We start from the raw sequence: 14,179 nt of genomic DNA on the forward strand, positions 1-14,179 counted from the left end.
ACACTATCCCAGGTAGACAGTGTCAGAATTTAGTGAAGTTATAAAACACCCAGTTGGTGTCCGCTGGAGAATCTCGTGACAAAAGTGTTACGTTGAATGGTCTATGAGAGTAGGAAAAAAAAAACTCTGGTTTTTCCTATCCCTAATAGCCTCTTAGACTCTTCAGGAAGTACTTTGGGGAGCCAGTGCTATTGTTAAGCACTTGTGGTATCTTTTATTTAGGTTTGACAGGAAAAAGGTTGAGAATAGTGTTCTAAGTGATACAGCAAATGAAAGAGGTGCCAGTCATATTGCTTTATTTTAAAGTCTGAAGGGAGATTCATTAAAAGAGCCAATTCTAAGCTTAAAGTAAGCTTGAAAGTGCACTTCAATTAATAATCCCTGATTAATTTAAGCCCTATGAACACTTGTCCCAATCATATAATAGAAATATTAGAATGCTTAACGATCGTACTGTTGGTCTCTCATGCTGTATTCACGTGGCAAAATTGTTTGTTTAAAAACACCACTATCCTTCTGACAACGAGTTTTAACATCTCAGGCCACAGCCAGTTTAATATATTCAAAAACAAACAAGTAAAAAAACATTAGTGATTAATAGCATTTTAGTGATGAAAAGCTGTGTATGTATGTATTATTCTTTCATGTTCTGAGAAACATAACAAAATCTGACATGTTGGAAGTTATAAAAAATTTATTTTCACTCCTCCCAAATCTAACAGTTATAACTAAAGTTTATGCTATTGTAAACAAAATTACCATAGAAATGTATATGACTTGAAAATTAAAAACAAATTGTCAATCATAGAATGTTTTATTTTAAACTTGCTGTTCAAACTTTCAAATACAACACGTGGCAAAGAAACAACAGTTAACACACATCTGCCACAGTTCTATTTTTTGAACTGCCTTCCCTATATTATGTGATATGTTACAATTTCTTTCAATTTTGTACATTCAAGGTATTCTTACAGGCAGCAAGTCAATTTTTCTGCTTTGAAAATAGTTTGGTTAATGTGCTGAAATTGCTTAAAATGACAACTTTTTCCTTTTAGTCTTCTACTGCTGCCCACATTAATGACATAATTCAACATATTGTTAATATTAATAAGTCGTTGAGAGGTATACTATACTTAATAAGTCAACTCCCAACTCTAAGTTAAATAGAACTTCAATCTAAAACAAGCATTTTCCTAAACTATTATACTCAGCTACTTTTCTCAAAAATATTTCCATATTTCCATTCTGATATAAGGTTTTTTGTGTGAGATACAATAGTTTCATCTTTTATTCCTAACAGAACTCATGCTGTACTTTTTTTTCAAAATATATTTGATATATTCTGTGCAAAATGTTAAGGTCTTTATAGGTATGTACCTTATTTTGAAAAAGTTTATAAAATATAATTCCTAAAAACCTCAACATTAGACAATAGAAGAGGAAGAAACATATCAGACAAAGCCTAATTTTTCACATGAGAAAGTAAGTATGTTCTTAAAGCTCCAGTATTACATTCCTTGAAAAAACTCAGAATGCACTTTGGTCATTATTAAACATATTAGAACATAGGCAAATAAAACAAAATGCTTTCTGTTGTTTTCTATAAGAAGAAACTACACTACACAATGAGGCTGAATTGAGGCTGATGGAAAGGAATGGTAAGAGCAAAGTGATATGACATGGCTCTGTTCTCCACACATTCCTGATTTTAAGATTATGATTTGGGGATTAGAACTGCACCAATCAAATAAATTATTTACAATTAATTATTTTAAATTTCTTAAAACATGGTAAAAATGTGAGGATATTCAACATGATACACTTTGCACCAAGAAAATTCTAGATTGTTTCAAATAAATTCTTTGTTTTAGAAAACCAGATGCTCAGCTAAAAAAAAAAAAAAAAAAAAAATCACAAAAACATTTTATGTTTCATGTAATTCCTAAAACACTCTTGATTGTACAAATATAACAACTTAAATCAAGGCCCAATGTAAGATACTATCATATTCGCCCTATTTACCTAACATGCCAACATGATAAGTTCTCACTGGACACTTGGCAAATTATTGGCAGGGAGGGGAGGTTAACTTTCTAGGTTAAAAGCATCTAAAATAGCCCTTATATAATGGGGGTGGGGTGGGGAGAATGCACCAGATAGGTTTATAGGATAGATTTGCAAGCTGAAGCTGTCTTTTCTGAAAATTTGGATATAGTTTCATAACTAATAATCAGAGGAATATTTTATTGGTTGTTAACCTTATTTTTAAGTTGCTCATTTGAGTGTGGTATGAATAGCATACACTATAGTGTACCATAGGGAGAAAATTATTTTACTTGAGTAAACATAATGTACTTTAGTAATATCAATAGGCACTTCACTTGTGAGATGAGTACATACCTCACTCAAAAGGATACCATATCATGCCCTAGTACACTATAACATATCCCATATAAAGATACGCATTAAAAGTAACAATTTTTAAAAGTGCACATTTTGAGCATGCACAGTTGGAGCTGTGCAAACAGCCCAGTGTTTCAAATAAATACAATTATAATGAGTTAATTTTTATCAAAATATCTTACAGTATGGTAACCATTTACAATTATTGCTCTATTACGAGTTTTATCATCAAAGAGCACTTGTTGACCTGTTATGTAATACCGTATATATTAATACTGAAGGGTGCTTAAACTGCAGCTTAATTAGTTTAGATCCTGGCATTGTTCCAAAATAATTAAAGAGAAACCCTGACTGAATCTTGATTTACCAAAGAAAATGCTGTATTTGTTTAGCTGAGTTGAATGCAATATTCCAAAGTTAAAGAATTTTTCATCAAGTAAGGCAAGTTCACGGCATTGATAGAGAAACAGTGCTTAGTAATGGCTTCTATTTTCAGAATTTGTTATTTTGCCAATTATTTATGAGCAATTACCAGGATCTCAAGTATCTGGATATCAGTTTCATCACCCTTTCAACAACTAAGTACATCAATGCTTAAAAATAAAATATAAAGACTAAATGTAAAAAAACAGTGAAAAAGTAAAATAAATATAAGAATTGCACAAGAAAGTCTGATGTAAACACTTCAATTTCCCAGCTGAGACTCCTGAAGCAAACAATCAGTGACTGCTTTCAGGCAGCTTAGTCAGTACTCTTATTCTGGAAAAGAGGCTACATCTTTTTTTCCTGAATCGTCATGATTTAATCTTCCACAGCTAGAGAGAGAGAAAAAAATAGAAGTAGTGACCATTAGAGCCAGTTTTAATACCAAAACTTAAATTATATCATACAATACTACCTTTTGTTTAAATTCCATTCACAAACAGTGCAGGTTCTAATATTTAACCCCTTTACCCTTTTATTTTTAAGAACTCACCATAAACACAAAGAGTAAAAATCAGATTTGCTTTCTTTTATTGGGAAGTGGCAATATGTATATACTATTTGTTTAATATGATTATCCTACACCTTACTTACAGTTGTGCACATATTGGAAGATGTATATATTGCTATATAGATAAATAATACAACTTTTGGCCAAAAATAGAAATAGGGCTCTTTTTTATCACCTAAATTAGATTCAAATTATTATGAGTAAAAATAAATACCTCTACTTATCCTACACAAGAAGTCCTATTTGTAATATATTAACAGTAAATACTGTTCCAAATTATTAATAGCAGTTCCATCATTACAAGCCATGAATATGTATCATTCTTTGAAATTAACTGTGAAATTATTTTCACTAATTGCATATAATCTTATCAAAATGACCCCATTATTGTGCATGTGAGATCTCAAAAGAGTGAGAGGGTAAAATAAGTGTTACAAAAATGCAACAGGGTACTAAGAAATAAAAAATATGTTTAAGCTCTTACCTTTAAGTTAAATCCAAGCAAGTCACTGATAACACCAGAAACAGCTGACAGGATGACAACCTGGGTGATGTTGTAAAGCAGAGGATTCATTGTAAGCCCATATAATCTAAAGGGACTGTCCAATTCCTAGCAGAAGAGAAAAAAGTTAGCCCCAGATTCCACAAGAATTATTAGTTACACTAATTCAGGGCAATATATGAGAATTTTAAAAAATACTTTTCAAAAAATTGTAAGTTATGGATAGTTTTAGAAAGGATAAACTTGGTCAAATTTGAAATAAGTAAATTTTACTAGTAGTTTTAATGTTTTTAAGGCAAAAGTGACTTCTTTAAAAGAACTCTATAAATAAATTTATAACTCTAATTTCTGTCCCAAATGAATGACAGAGTATGAATGAAGGAGTAAAGTATTGGTCTAGTTAGTAGCTATAAGGTTAGAGAATATTTTGTAGTACAAAAGCTAGAATACAAATTCACAGAGCTCAATATCTTTTTGAAGAAGAATTAGAAATTTAATTAGCCAATTTTCTGACAATATTAGTAATATGTAAAAACTCCTCTTTGAGCCAATTCATTTTCAAATATGTGAATTAATCAATTAATTGACTGATTCAAACATTTAAAGTTCTATTATATGCCATGCCCTGTGCTAGCCTGAGAAGATTCAGTCCCTGAGCTGAAGGATCTTATAGTTTAGTAGACATGCAAACAAAATAATTAAACTATGAGAGTCCTATTACAGAGATAATGTATAAAAAGTATTAGGGCCATAGAGGAAGGTGCTCCTGAAACTTTGTAGGTATTCTGTAAAACACATAAGAACATGGCATACTTGAATTGCTACAGGTTGCTCAGCATTGTTAGAGCCCAAGTACAAGAGAGGAAGTACTCTAAACTTATAAAGTTGGGTACCGAAGTAAGGGTATTCTTCAGGCAAATTGTACAGATAGACTAACACTAAAGGAATTTAAACAAGGAAATAGTGTATCACACATTCATGTGAGAAGATCACTGGGCGAGCAACGTAGAAGATAGATTAGAGAGCAGTGAGACCAGAAGCAGGAATGTCTATAAGGAGTTCAGTGTATCAGAAGCTCACATGAGAGACCAGGGGCTCACAAAGGAAAGTACTGATAGGGAAGAGGGGATGAATTAGAAGATATTTAAGAGATTGAATCAATGGACTTGAGAATTTCTTGGCTGTGAAGAGTGAAAGAGAAGGTACAATCAACATTTAGTTCCAGGTTTCAGACTAGGAGACTATGTATGATCAAAAAGGATAACACTGTTGTGCTTTCTATTAGTTATTTTTATACTTCTTGCTCCTCTGAGATCATAGCTGCTCATTAACTCTCATCTTTGCAGCCCCCTCCTGTCTAGCACAGTGCCTACACTCTAAAGATATCCAATATACATGTATCAAGCAAACATAAAACTATCAATTCAAGGTATTTTTCCCATAGAGCATTTTGTTAAAAAAGGGAGTTTTACTGTATTATCTTGCTTGTTATTTAAATGTCATCATCTTCCTCAGGATACTTAAAGGGATTAAAAAGGCCATTTGTAACTTCTTATTTTATTATATCCCCACCCACCTCCTCTGAACCCTTTCAATGCCTAATATACTGTGAGGTGTACAGTCTATACCCCATTCACATTTTTTAGTTGACTGAAGAATTAACTGTAACACTGAGATACAATAAATTTTATACCATTCTCTGAAACTTTATAAACTCTAAGAATTCAATTGGTTATAGAAATTGAGATTTTAAAAAATATTTTTTTAAGAAAGAAAAGCATTACCAATACTGTACATACTAATACTCTAAAACAGTGGTAAAAATATTTTATTATCTCCAAAGAGTTATTATTATCAGACCAAATACACCAAAGTTTTTTTCTTTTGCTGCTTTTAGAAAAAAAATACATCAAAATTGTGTTCCTTTTGATTGTTACCAAAATTGATATAAAAATTAAGTATTTATTGATACATACTTATCATGATTATGTATTCCAACTTTTTAAGATAACTCAGGCCAAGCAGAAGACTACTCTGAGAAACAAAAAATAAAAAAATTCCCAACTTAACATCATCCTCTTTTTTGATATCTATTTTAAGTTCCAGAAGGTATAAATTTCCAAAGATGCCAACCTCTACAATATCCTAGATATTAAAAGTCTTAATACATAATTTCCAAAGAATTATTTGGATTACTTTTACAATGAGAAGTAAAATATAAATTGTGTGAATGTGCCCAAATATAATTTGGAAAAAATTTGAGTAATCGTGAAAACCAAACACAAGGTAGGATCTATAAACAGAAGAGTAAATACAACAATAGAACAGCATATTGTACATTATACCCATTTTCAATTCTATTCTTACCTTTAGCAGTTTAGTAGCCAGTTTTAAAACATTATTCACTAGTGTCAGTTCCTCTTTTTTGTTAGGTTTTTTCTCCATTTTCAAGTACAGGTTTATCTTTTATAAAAAAGTAAATAAAAATATTTAAAATCATAACACATATACATTTTTTAAAGGACCTGAAAGATATTCACTAAAATATTAATAGTGATTCTCTAGGTACTGAGTTTATAGGTGATTTTAATATTCTTTACTGTATTTTCCAAATTTCCTAAAATAAACCTACATTATTTTATAATAGGAAAATAACTGCTATTTAAATACTTTTCAAATGTAATCAAAAGCCAAACAAAAATGAAAAACTGGATGGCATTATTTAAAATGAGAGACATTTTAATCCCAGAGCCAAATCAACTTAAAGAATAGTAATTAGGCCAGGTGGGGTGGCTCAAGTCTGTCATCCCAACACTCTGAGAAGCTTGCTTGAGGTCAGGAGTCTGAGATTAGCCTGAGCAAGAACAAGACTCCATCTCTCCAAAAAAACAGAAAAATTAGTCAGGCGTGGTGGCGCACACCTATAGTCCCAGCTACTTGGGAGGCTGAGGCAGGAGGCTCACTTGAGCCCAGGAGTTTGAGGTTGCAGTGAGCTATGATGACTCCACTGCACTCTAGCCAGGGTGACAGAGCGAGATTCTGTCTCAAAAACAAAGACAAAAAAGAATAATTAGAATAAATCAATTGGTTTGTGATTTCTTAATTTAAAGGACACTCAAAATGTATTTGTATAGTTTTGTTATCTACTCTGTAATAGACAATTCCAGGATGCCTGCCCTGTCTACACTATGGTTCCCGTTTTTGAAAAATGCTCTAACCTCAAGCCTGTAGAAGAAGCGGGTCTAGGCAACTGTGCTTATCCCACTTGATCCCACCTTTGCACCTCCAATCTGGCAGCCATGGCTCATTAGGCTGGGGTGTACTTCCAAACCAAAGCTAGTCAATGTACTGACTGGTGGGACTAACATAGTATCTGCCAGATATTATAGGAACATGAACGGAAAAGTTAGTGAAGTTCAAGCTAGAGCTCATGTTGAGGCAAGTCCAAACCACATGTAAGCCAAAATTACAGGGTAGTAAGTCTACAGAGAGGCCACTGGAAGAAAGGTACAGAGAAGAGCAGAAATGAGAAACCATTAGCCTCAGAGCAAGTTGGAGGAAGTGGCTGACTTTGTCCAATTCCACAAGGCCCAAGTATTCTTTCTTAGAGATCTTTATCTTTGCTGGCTACTCTCTCCTTTCCTTTTTTTTTTTTTTTTTTTTTTGAGACAGGGTCTCACTCGATTGCCCAGGCTAGAGTGAGTGCCGTGGCGTCAGCCTAGCTCACAGCAACCTCAATCTCCTGAGCTCAAGGGATTCTCCTGTCTCACCCTCCCGAGTAGCTGGGACTACAGGCATGCACCACCATGCCAGACTAATTTTTTCTATATATATTTTTAGCTGTCCATATAATTTCTTTCTATTTTTAGTAGAGATGGGGTCTCGCTCTTGCTCAGGCTGGTCTCGAACTCCTGAACTCAAACGATCCGCCCACCTCGGCCTCCCAGAGTGCTAGGATTACAGGCGTGAGCCACCGCGCCCGGCCTCTCCTTTCCTTTTAATTGAGCATATTGAATAAGGCTATGATTCTTTAAAATCAAATTATCCTAACTAAAATATTCAACAAGTTCATTGGCAGTAAGTTTCTTTATATAATTCCTATGAAATGGTGAGAGGAAAATATTTAACAAATTCATTCAAAATAAAATTAATCAAAATCAGTACACTTTATGCTTTCTATTGAGTACAAATTCATGCTTATTCAAATGTGGCTCTGCTACACTGCAAAGCAAACATATCCCACCAATGGTTTAAAATCCACCATTTCTATAAATGGTACTTTCTTCTTGTCAAATGAAAATGGACATAAAGTAGATTTGAAATCTGAATCAAGGCAGAAATACTGAAGAAAGGCTTGTGTCCCATCAAATTTTAAGTTTTGCTTTGTAGCACAAATGACCTGCATCAAATAAAACATGTTCCTAAAAATCAAAGTAAATGAAAACATTTTAACTTAGTATGTACATTATATAGACATTCATTTATAGCATAATAGGCATGTATACTCACCTGTTCAGTAAGTAATATTGAGGTATTGCTATATTTTTTACTTGTTTCTGATCCAAGAGTAACAAATCTTAGGAGAAAAAGTGTTAAGGAGATGCACCAGATTACCAGTTCCCAGTTGTAGTGACAATCAAGGAAGATCTCATGAACATGAAGCAGCTGAAAGTGAATAAAAAAAGGTAACATGAAGCACCAATGTGAATGAAACAATTTCTTTTTAAAAGAAATATTTTACTTTATACAGATTGTTCATAAATATACATTTTAAAAACATTCCATCTTTATTATGAGCTATTTTAAGCACATCAGAAGTATAGAGTATAACGTAATTAACATCAATGGGAACCTCTACCCAGTTTTGTCAAATCTTAATATTTTGCAATATTTCTTTCAGATTTTTGAAAAATAAAATATTATAGATTTAGTTAAAACCCCTTTAAACTTTTCCTTGCTCATTTCTCTGCCCCACCCAAGAGGTAATGAATTTTGTGTTTTTCTCTTCCATAAACATTTTTATAGTTTAGCTACATATACATCCTTCAACTATGTCAATTTTTGTATTTTTAAAATTTATATAAATGTTACATTATTCACATCATTCCTCAGTTTGCTTTTTATTCCACTGAACCTTGTTTTCAAGATTTATCCATGGTAATACATTTAGCTCTAAATTTGTTCATTCTGATACCTATATTATAGTTAAAAAAACTCCCAAAATTTCTTGGCCTACCCTACCAATTAACATTTTGTTGCCAATTTTCCTTATTACGAACAATGTTGCAATAAACATTCTTATGTGTCTCCTTGTGCAAACATGTAAGACTTTCTCTAGGAGTTAATATCTAGGAGTTAAAATGCTGGGTCCTTGGATATTACATCTTCAACTTTATTAAATATAATAAATTTGCCTCTAAAACAGTTGTACCAATTTATACTCTCAGCAGTGTATCAATTGTGTACCTTTGCCTTCATTTTTGTTGACACTTGTTATTAGCCCAAAGCAGTGTACATTGCCCTCATTTTTATTGACACTTGTTATCATCCAACTTCTTAACATCTGTCAATCTGATGAGTATAAAATTGTTTTAATCTTACTTTTCCTAATACTTAGGGAGAATAAATATATTTTATATGCTTATTGGTCACTGAGTTTCCTCTTCTGTGAATGACCTTTTTATATTCTTTTGTTGTTGTTGTTGTTGTTTTGAGACAGTGTCTTACTCTGTTGCCCAGGTTGGAGTACAGTGGTGTGATCATAGCTCACTGCAGCCTCAAACTCCTGGGCTCAAGCAATCCTCCTGCCTCAGTGTCCTGAATAGCTAGGACTACAGGCATGCGCCATCACACTAAGCCTGCCTATCTATCTATCTATAGAAACAGGGTCTCGCTATGTTGCTCAGGCTGGTCCCAAATTCATGGCCTCCAGTAATACTCCTGCCTCAGCCTTCAAATGTGCTGGGATTACAGGTGTAAGCCACCATGCCTGGGCCCCTTTTTATATTCTATATCTACTTTTTTTCTATTAGGTTGTCTGTTTTATTTATTGTTTTGCAGAAGTTATTTATATATTCTGAAAAACAATCCTATTTAAGTCATGTTTTCCCAATATCTTTTCCTAGACTCTGATTTGTTGTTTATGATGTCTTTTTTAGCACATAAAATTTTAATTTTTATTTGTGATCAAATTAAAAATTTTGTTTTTCACATTTAGGTCGTTAATCTTTATGGATCCTTAATCTTTATGGGAACAAAATTGATTTTTTTATGTTGATGTTATATCTACTTCTGTTCATCTTGATCTTTAAAAAATATATCATACTTTTAATAATGTGTCTGTAAAGCCACTTGGATGTTCTATATAGTCTATGATTTTTTTTTTCTTTCTAAACATTATACCATTTATTTATTTTTTTCCTGTCTTTGCTGACTAGTGCCTTTCATCAAAATGCTGACTAGAAGAGGTAGAGAGGGTAACTTTGTCTTACTGCTTTATGTTTTGTAGCGCAGAGTGTATCCTAAGGCACCTGGGTATTTCCTGACTAATCTTGGCCACTGTGCATTCTTTTTCAGAGCATGGCAGCAGTCAAGTCACAGTGACAATTCAGAGATTAAGAAATTAAAAAAAAAATTAAATGTGAAGAAATCAGCCATTTGTGGAACAATTTCATAACTCATAAGTTGTTCTGAGAAATAATCAGAAGGATTCTAAGCAAAAATTACTATATATTTATTCAACAGATATTTGAGCATATATGTTCATTGCTCATGACAGAAAGATAATATGTACTTATTAATTCTACTGAAAGAAATAAACTGCAAAAAAAAAAAATTTCAAAACTTGTCCAACTAGGCTTACTTATATTGTTACTTTGATTATTTATTATTAGAAACCTTTCTGAAATTTAATATATATATCTGGTTGTTTAATTTCCACAAGGAACAAGTTAACTCACCTGGGCACAACAGATAAATACAACTGAGATAGTCAACAAGAAAGCAGACGAAACTATTACATCAACTGATCGCTGAGGACCTCGACGCTGGGGGTGGGGGAGAGGGGGAAAGAAAACACTTTTAAATATATTTACTAATTAGCACCTAATTTCCATACTTTCAATTAAGGTGTTGATCCATTACTGTGAGTTGATCATAATTTACAATGCTGAAAATGTGCCTAATTTGTCAGACGGATTTTAATTATACAGTGTTATTATTTCTTGAGGATTTGCAACAGAGTGAAAATGGTGTCTAAGCATTGAATTTTTAGCATAACTTTCAAATATTTCATTTTGTAAAACACTATTTATTCAACAAATATTTCTTAAGCAAGCTCAGAACTAGGCACTTTGTTAGGTGCTACAAATACAGTAGAGCAGGGGTCCCCAACCTATGGTGAGTTGTATAATTATTTCATTATATATTACAACGAATATAGAAATAAATAAAGTGCACAATAAATGTAATGCGCTTGAATCATCCTAAAACCATCCCTCCTCCCTGGTCTGTAAAAAATTGCCTTTAATGAAAACAGTCCCTGGTGCCAAAAAGGCTGGGGACCCCTGATTAGAAGAGAACAAAAAAGACATGGCCTCTCTACCTTTATAGGAACTAGTAGGGGAGTGAGACAGCAAGCTCATAATCACAGATTTTTGTGATAAACTGTGATGAATGCTATGAAGGAAAGGTATAGGGTGCTTTGAGAAAATTGTCAGGGAGACTTCATTGATCTGAGGGTTAGGAGTGTGGGTCTGGGAAGACCTCCCTAAGGAAGTAATATTTACACCAAACTAAGGGGAAAAGGCAGGATGGCACATGAGAGTGTTCTAGGCAGAAGGAAAAGCATATGCAAGAGGATAAAGCGGGAAGAAACATAATGCACTGAAAGGAATGAAGCAGTCTAATGTAGCTGGAATGCAGTAGGTTAGGGAGGAAAGTGTTTCAAAATGAGACGAGAGACAGGTGGGTAAGGCAGGACCTAGACCATGAAGAGCATTATAAACTCATGTTAAGATTTTGTGCTTTATCATGAGAGCACTGGAGAAACTCCAAAAAGTTTTAAGAATTATATGGTCAGACCTGCATTTTTAAAAGATCTCTGATGGCAGACTGAACAAAGTATTAAAAGCAAGAAATATGAATACTGGAAGGCCAGTTAAGAGGCAAGTGTAGTAGCCCAATGTAGAAGATTGACTGATAGTTTCAATGAGGGCGGTGGAAATGGAAACAAAAAGAAGAAAATGGATTTAAGATATATTTTGGAAGCAGAAAGAAGATGAATTGGTGATAAATTAGATGCCAGAGATTAATCAAAGATAATTCCTAGGTCTGGGTTTACACACTTCCCTCATTGAAGCTTAAGCTTGTAAGGGTAGGGACCTTCACCTCATCAGTAATGAATGGCATGGATGGATTCTCACTAAGCCAAGTATAAAAGATTATATTCATCCCTCCATGCAACACAAATGTCAGTGAGAAAAAAATAATTCATGCCAATTTGTGCTATTTCCCACTGGAGTTGAATTTAACAAATTAAATTAATAAACAAACATGAATTTTTATTATAAAATATAGGGACAGATAAATAGTACAAACTTTTTTTTTATTTCTTTCATTGTTATTTCAAGATAAACGACATTAAAGATCTAGGTATGTCAGAGGACAGTTTGTCTCTGGGTCAACTTTACTAAAGACACTGACAGTGTTTTGAATAAACATCATTCAAAGTTGCATTATTATTCCAAATATAATGGAATTCACTGCTACTTAATGCAACAAAAAACAATCCTGAGAAAAAGTGTTTTCCTAAAACTAATTCAGATGTTTTCCTTTTTCCTCCATAGTTTTTTTTAGGAAAATTAGTAAAAAGATTAAAGGAAAATAATGACATTAAAATAATGAAGAATTGCAAGCTAAAATTTTAAAATAGTAATACGTTACTTCAATGAGGAAACTCATTGGTTACAGATTATTTTTTTTAAATTCTTTTTTAAGTAGTGGGCTCCCTCTGCTGGCTTGTGATAACCAGTCCAGGTAGAAACAAAAATCCTTAATCCAGCTTTTGAGTAAGCAGAAGCTGGTGACTACAAATCTAGAGACACATATATACTGACAAAGAAGTTGGAACTATCAGAGGCAGCTGGCATATTAAGAGTACTTTCATCACTACCATTCTACCTTAAGATAGGAACGGAGAGATAGCCACATTTTTATATTCTGTACTTTCTTCAACCGGAAATGAGGAACCTCAGATTTTCGAGCCCTCCTTGCAGATGTTAAATGTCCAAAGAGTTTTGCAAAAAGTAATCGCTAAAAAAAGATTAAAATGAGGATTAATTTTCAAGTAGATTACCAAAGAAAAACAAAAATCAACAAAATATGGATTGTTAAGATTTTATTTGGTTAAGTACTGTAAAAGCAAAACAGAAAAATAATTAGCTAAAAATGATTTAATGAAATACTAAAATATTTCAGGAATACTTGAATATTATGAAAATGATAAATTATTTTCTATTCAGAAGTCTGTATTAGTATTATACTCACCTGTTTATAAGTTCTTTCTGCTACACAGAGCAAAAAAAAGAAAATCCACACAAGAGACACACGAACCACAAAACTTATTATAACCATAGAAAGAACTATGACATCTTCATTGGACCCAAATGCAATCATATAAAGTTCTGAAGCAGAATGTGCTGTGAGTTGTTCCAAGTCTGTAGCTTGAGAGAGTCGGAAAACAAATGGAGTTAAACCCAGGATTAGAGAGATTGCATTTCCAAAAATCTGGTATCCTATTCCTGGTATATGGTTGTTTACCTTGAGGGAGCCAGGAGGAGAGAGGAAAAAAGAAAAATTTATACATAAATTTTATCAATAGTAAAATTAATTCCTATTAAGTATTATTTTATTTATACAATAGAAATATGAAATCATTAAATGTTAGTTTTAATACATGAATAATGAAATCTGAATTCAAGTTTGAGAGCCTATTACACATAAAATGTCATTAATTCTTCAGTTTTCAAAAACAATTCATTATCAGATCTCTTAATTCAGTAAAACGATGACAAAAGGACCAACTATCTCAGTCTTATCCAGATCTAGGAAAAAAAAATTACGTATCTCTATTTCAAAAGTTAGAAATTTTCACAAATACTGTAAAATTAAAGAGAATGAGATCTCATATCCACTTAAGTTCAATTTGTTAAAAAAAATCCTAGAATTATACTTATCTGGTAAATTTATAGCTTGTGTTTTTCTTTAAAGAGTCTAATATA

The 14,179-nt window shown here is 32.7% G+C and overlaps 1 protein-coding gene across 9 annotated transcripts in view; it reads right to left on the reverse strand.

The window, feature by feature from the left end:
• Positions 1–513: 513 nt before the first annotated feature.
• Positions 514–14,179, reverse strand: part of PHTF2 (putative homeodomain transcription factor 2) — a 116,316-nt gene continuing 102,650 nt past the window's right edge. For 3 of the 9 annotated variants that reach the window (XM_069462647.1, XM_069462648.1, XM_069462646.1), the window contains exons 12-18: positions 13,446–13,718; positions 13,080–13,211; positions 10,859–10,945; positions 8,409–8,564; positions 6,267–6,362; positions 3,882–4,007; positions 514–3,218 (exon numbers count right to left, since the gene is read on the reverse strand). In XM_069462647.1, the coding sequence (XP_069318748.1) occupies positions 3,198–3,218; positions 3,882–4,007; positions 6,267–6,362; positions 8,409–8,564; positions 10,859–10,945; positions 13,080–13,211; positions 13,446–13,718 (891 nt within the window). In that variant the 3' untranslated portion in view covers positions 514–3,197. The remainder of the gene's footprint in view (positions 3,219–3,881; positions 4,008–6,266; positions 6,363–8,408; positions 8,565–10,858; positions 10,946–13,079; positions 13,212–13,445; positions 13,719–14,179) is intronic. The other 6 variants (XM_069462653.1, XM_069462649.1, XM_069462645.1 and 3 more) reach the window with 3 other exon arrangements.

Source organism: Eulemur rufifrons, chromosome 29 (genome assembly GCF_041146395.1).
Source record: "Eulemur rufifrons isolate Redbay chromosome 29, OSU_ERuf_1, whole genome shotgun sequence".
NCBI lineage: Eukaryota > Metazoa > Chordata > Mammalia > Primates > Lemuridae > Eulemur > Eulemur rufifrons.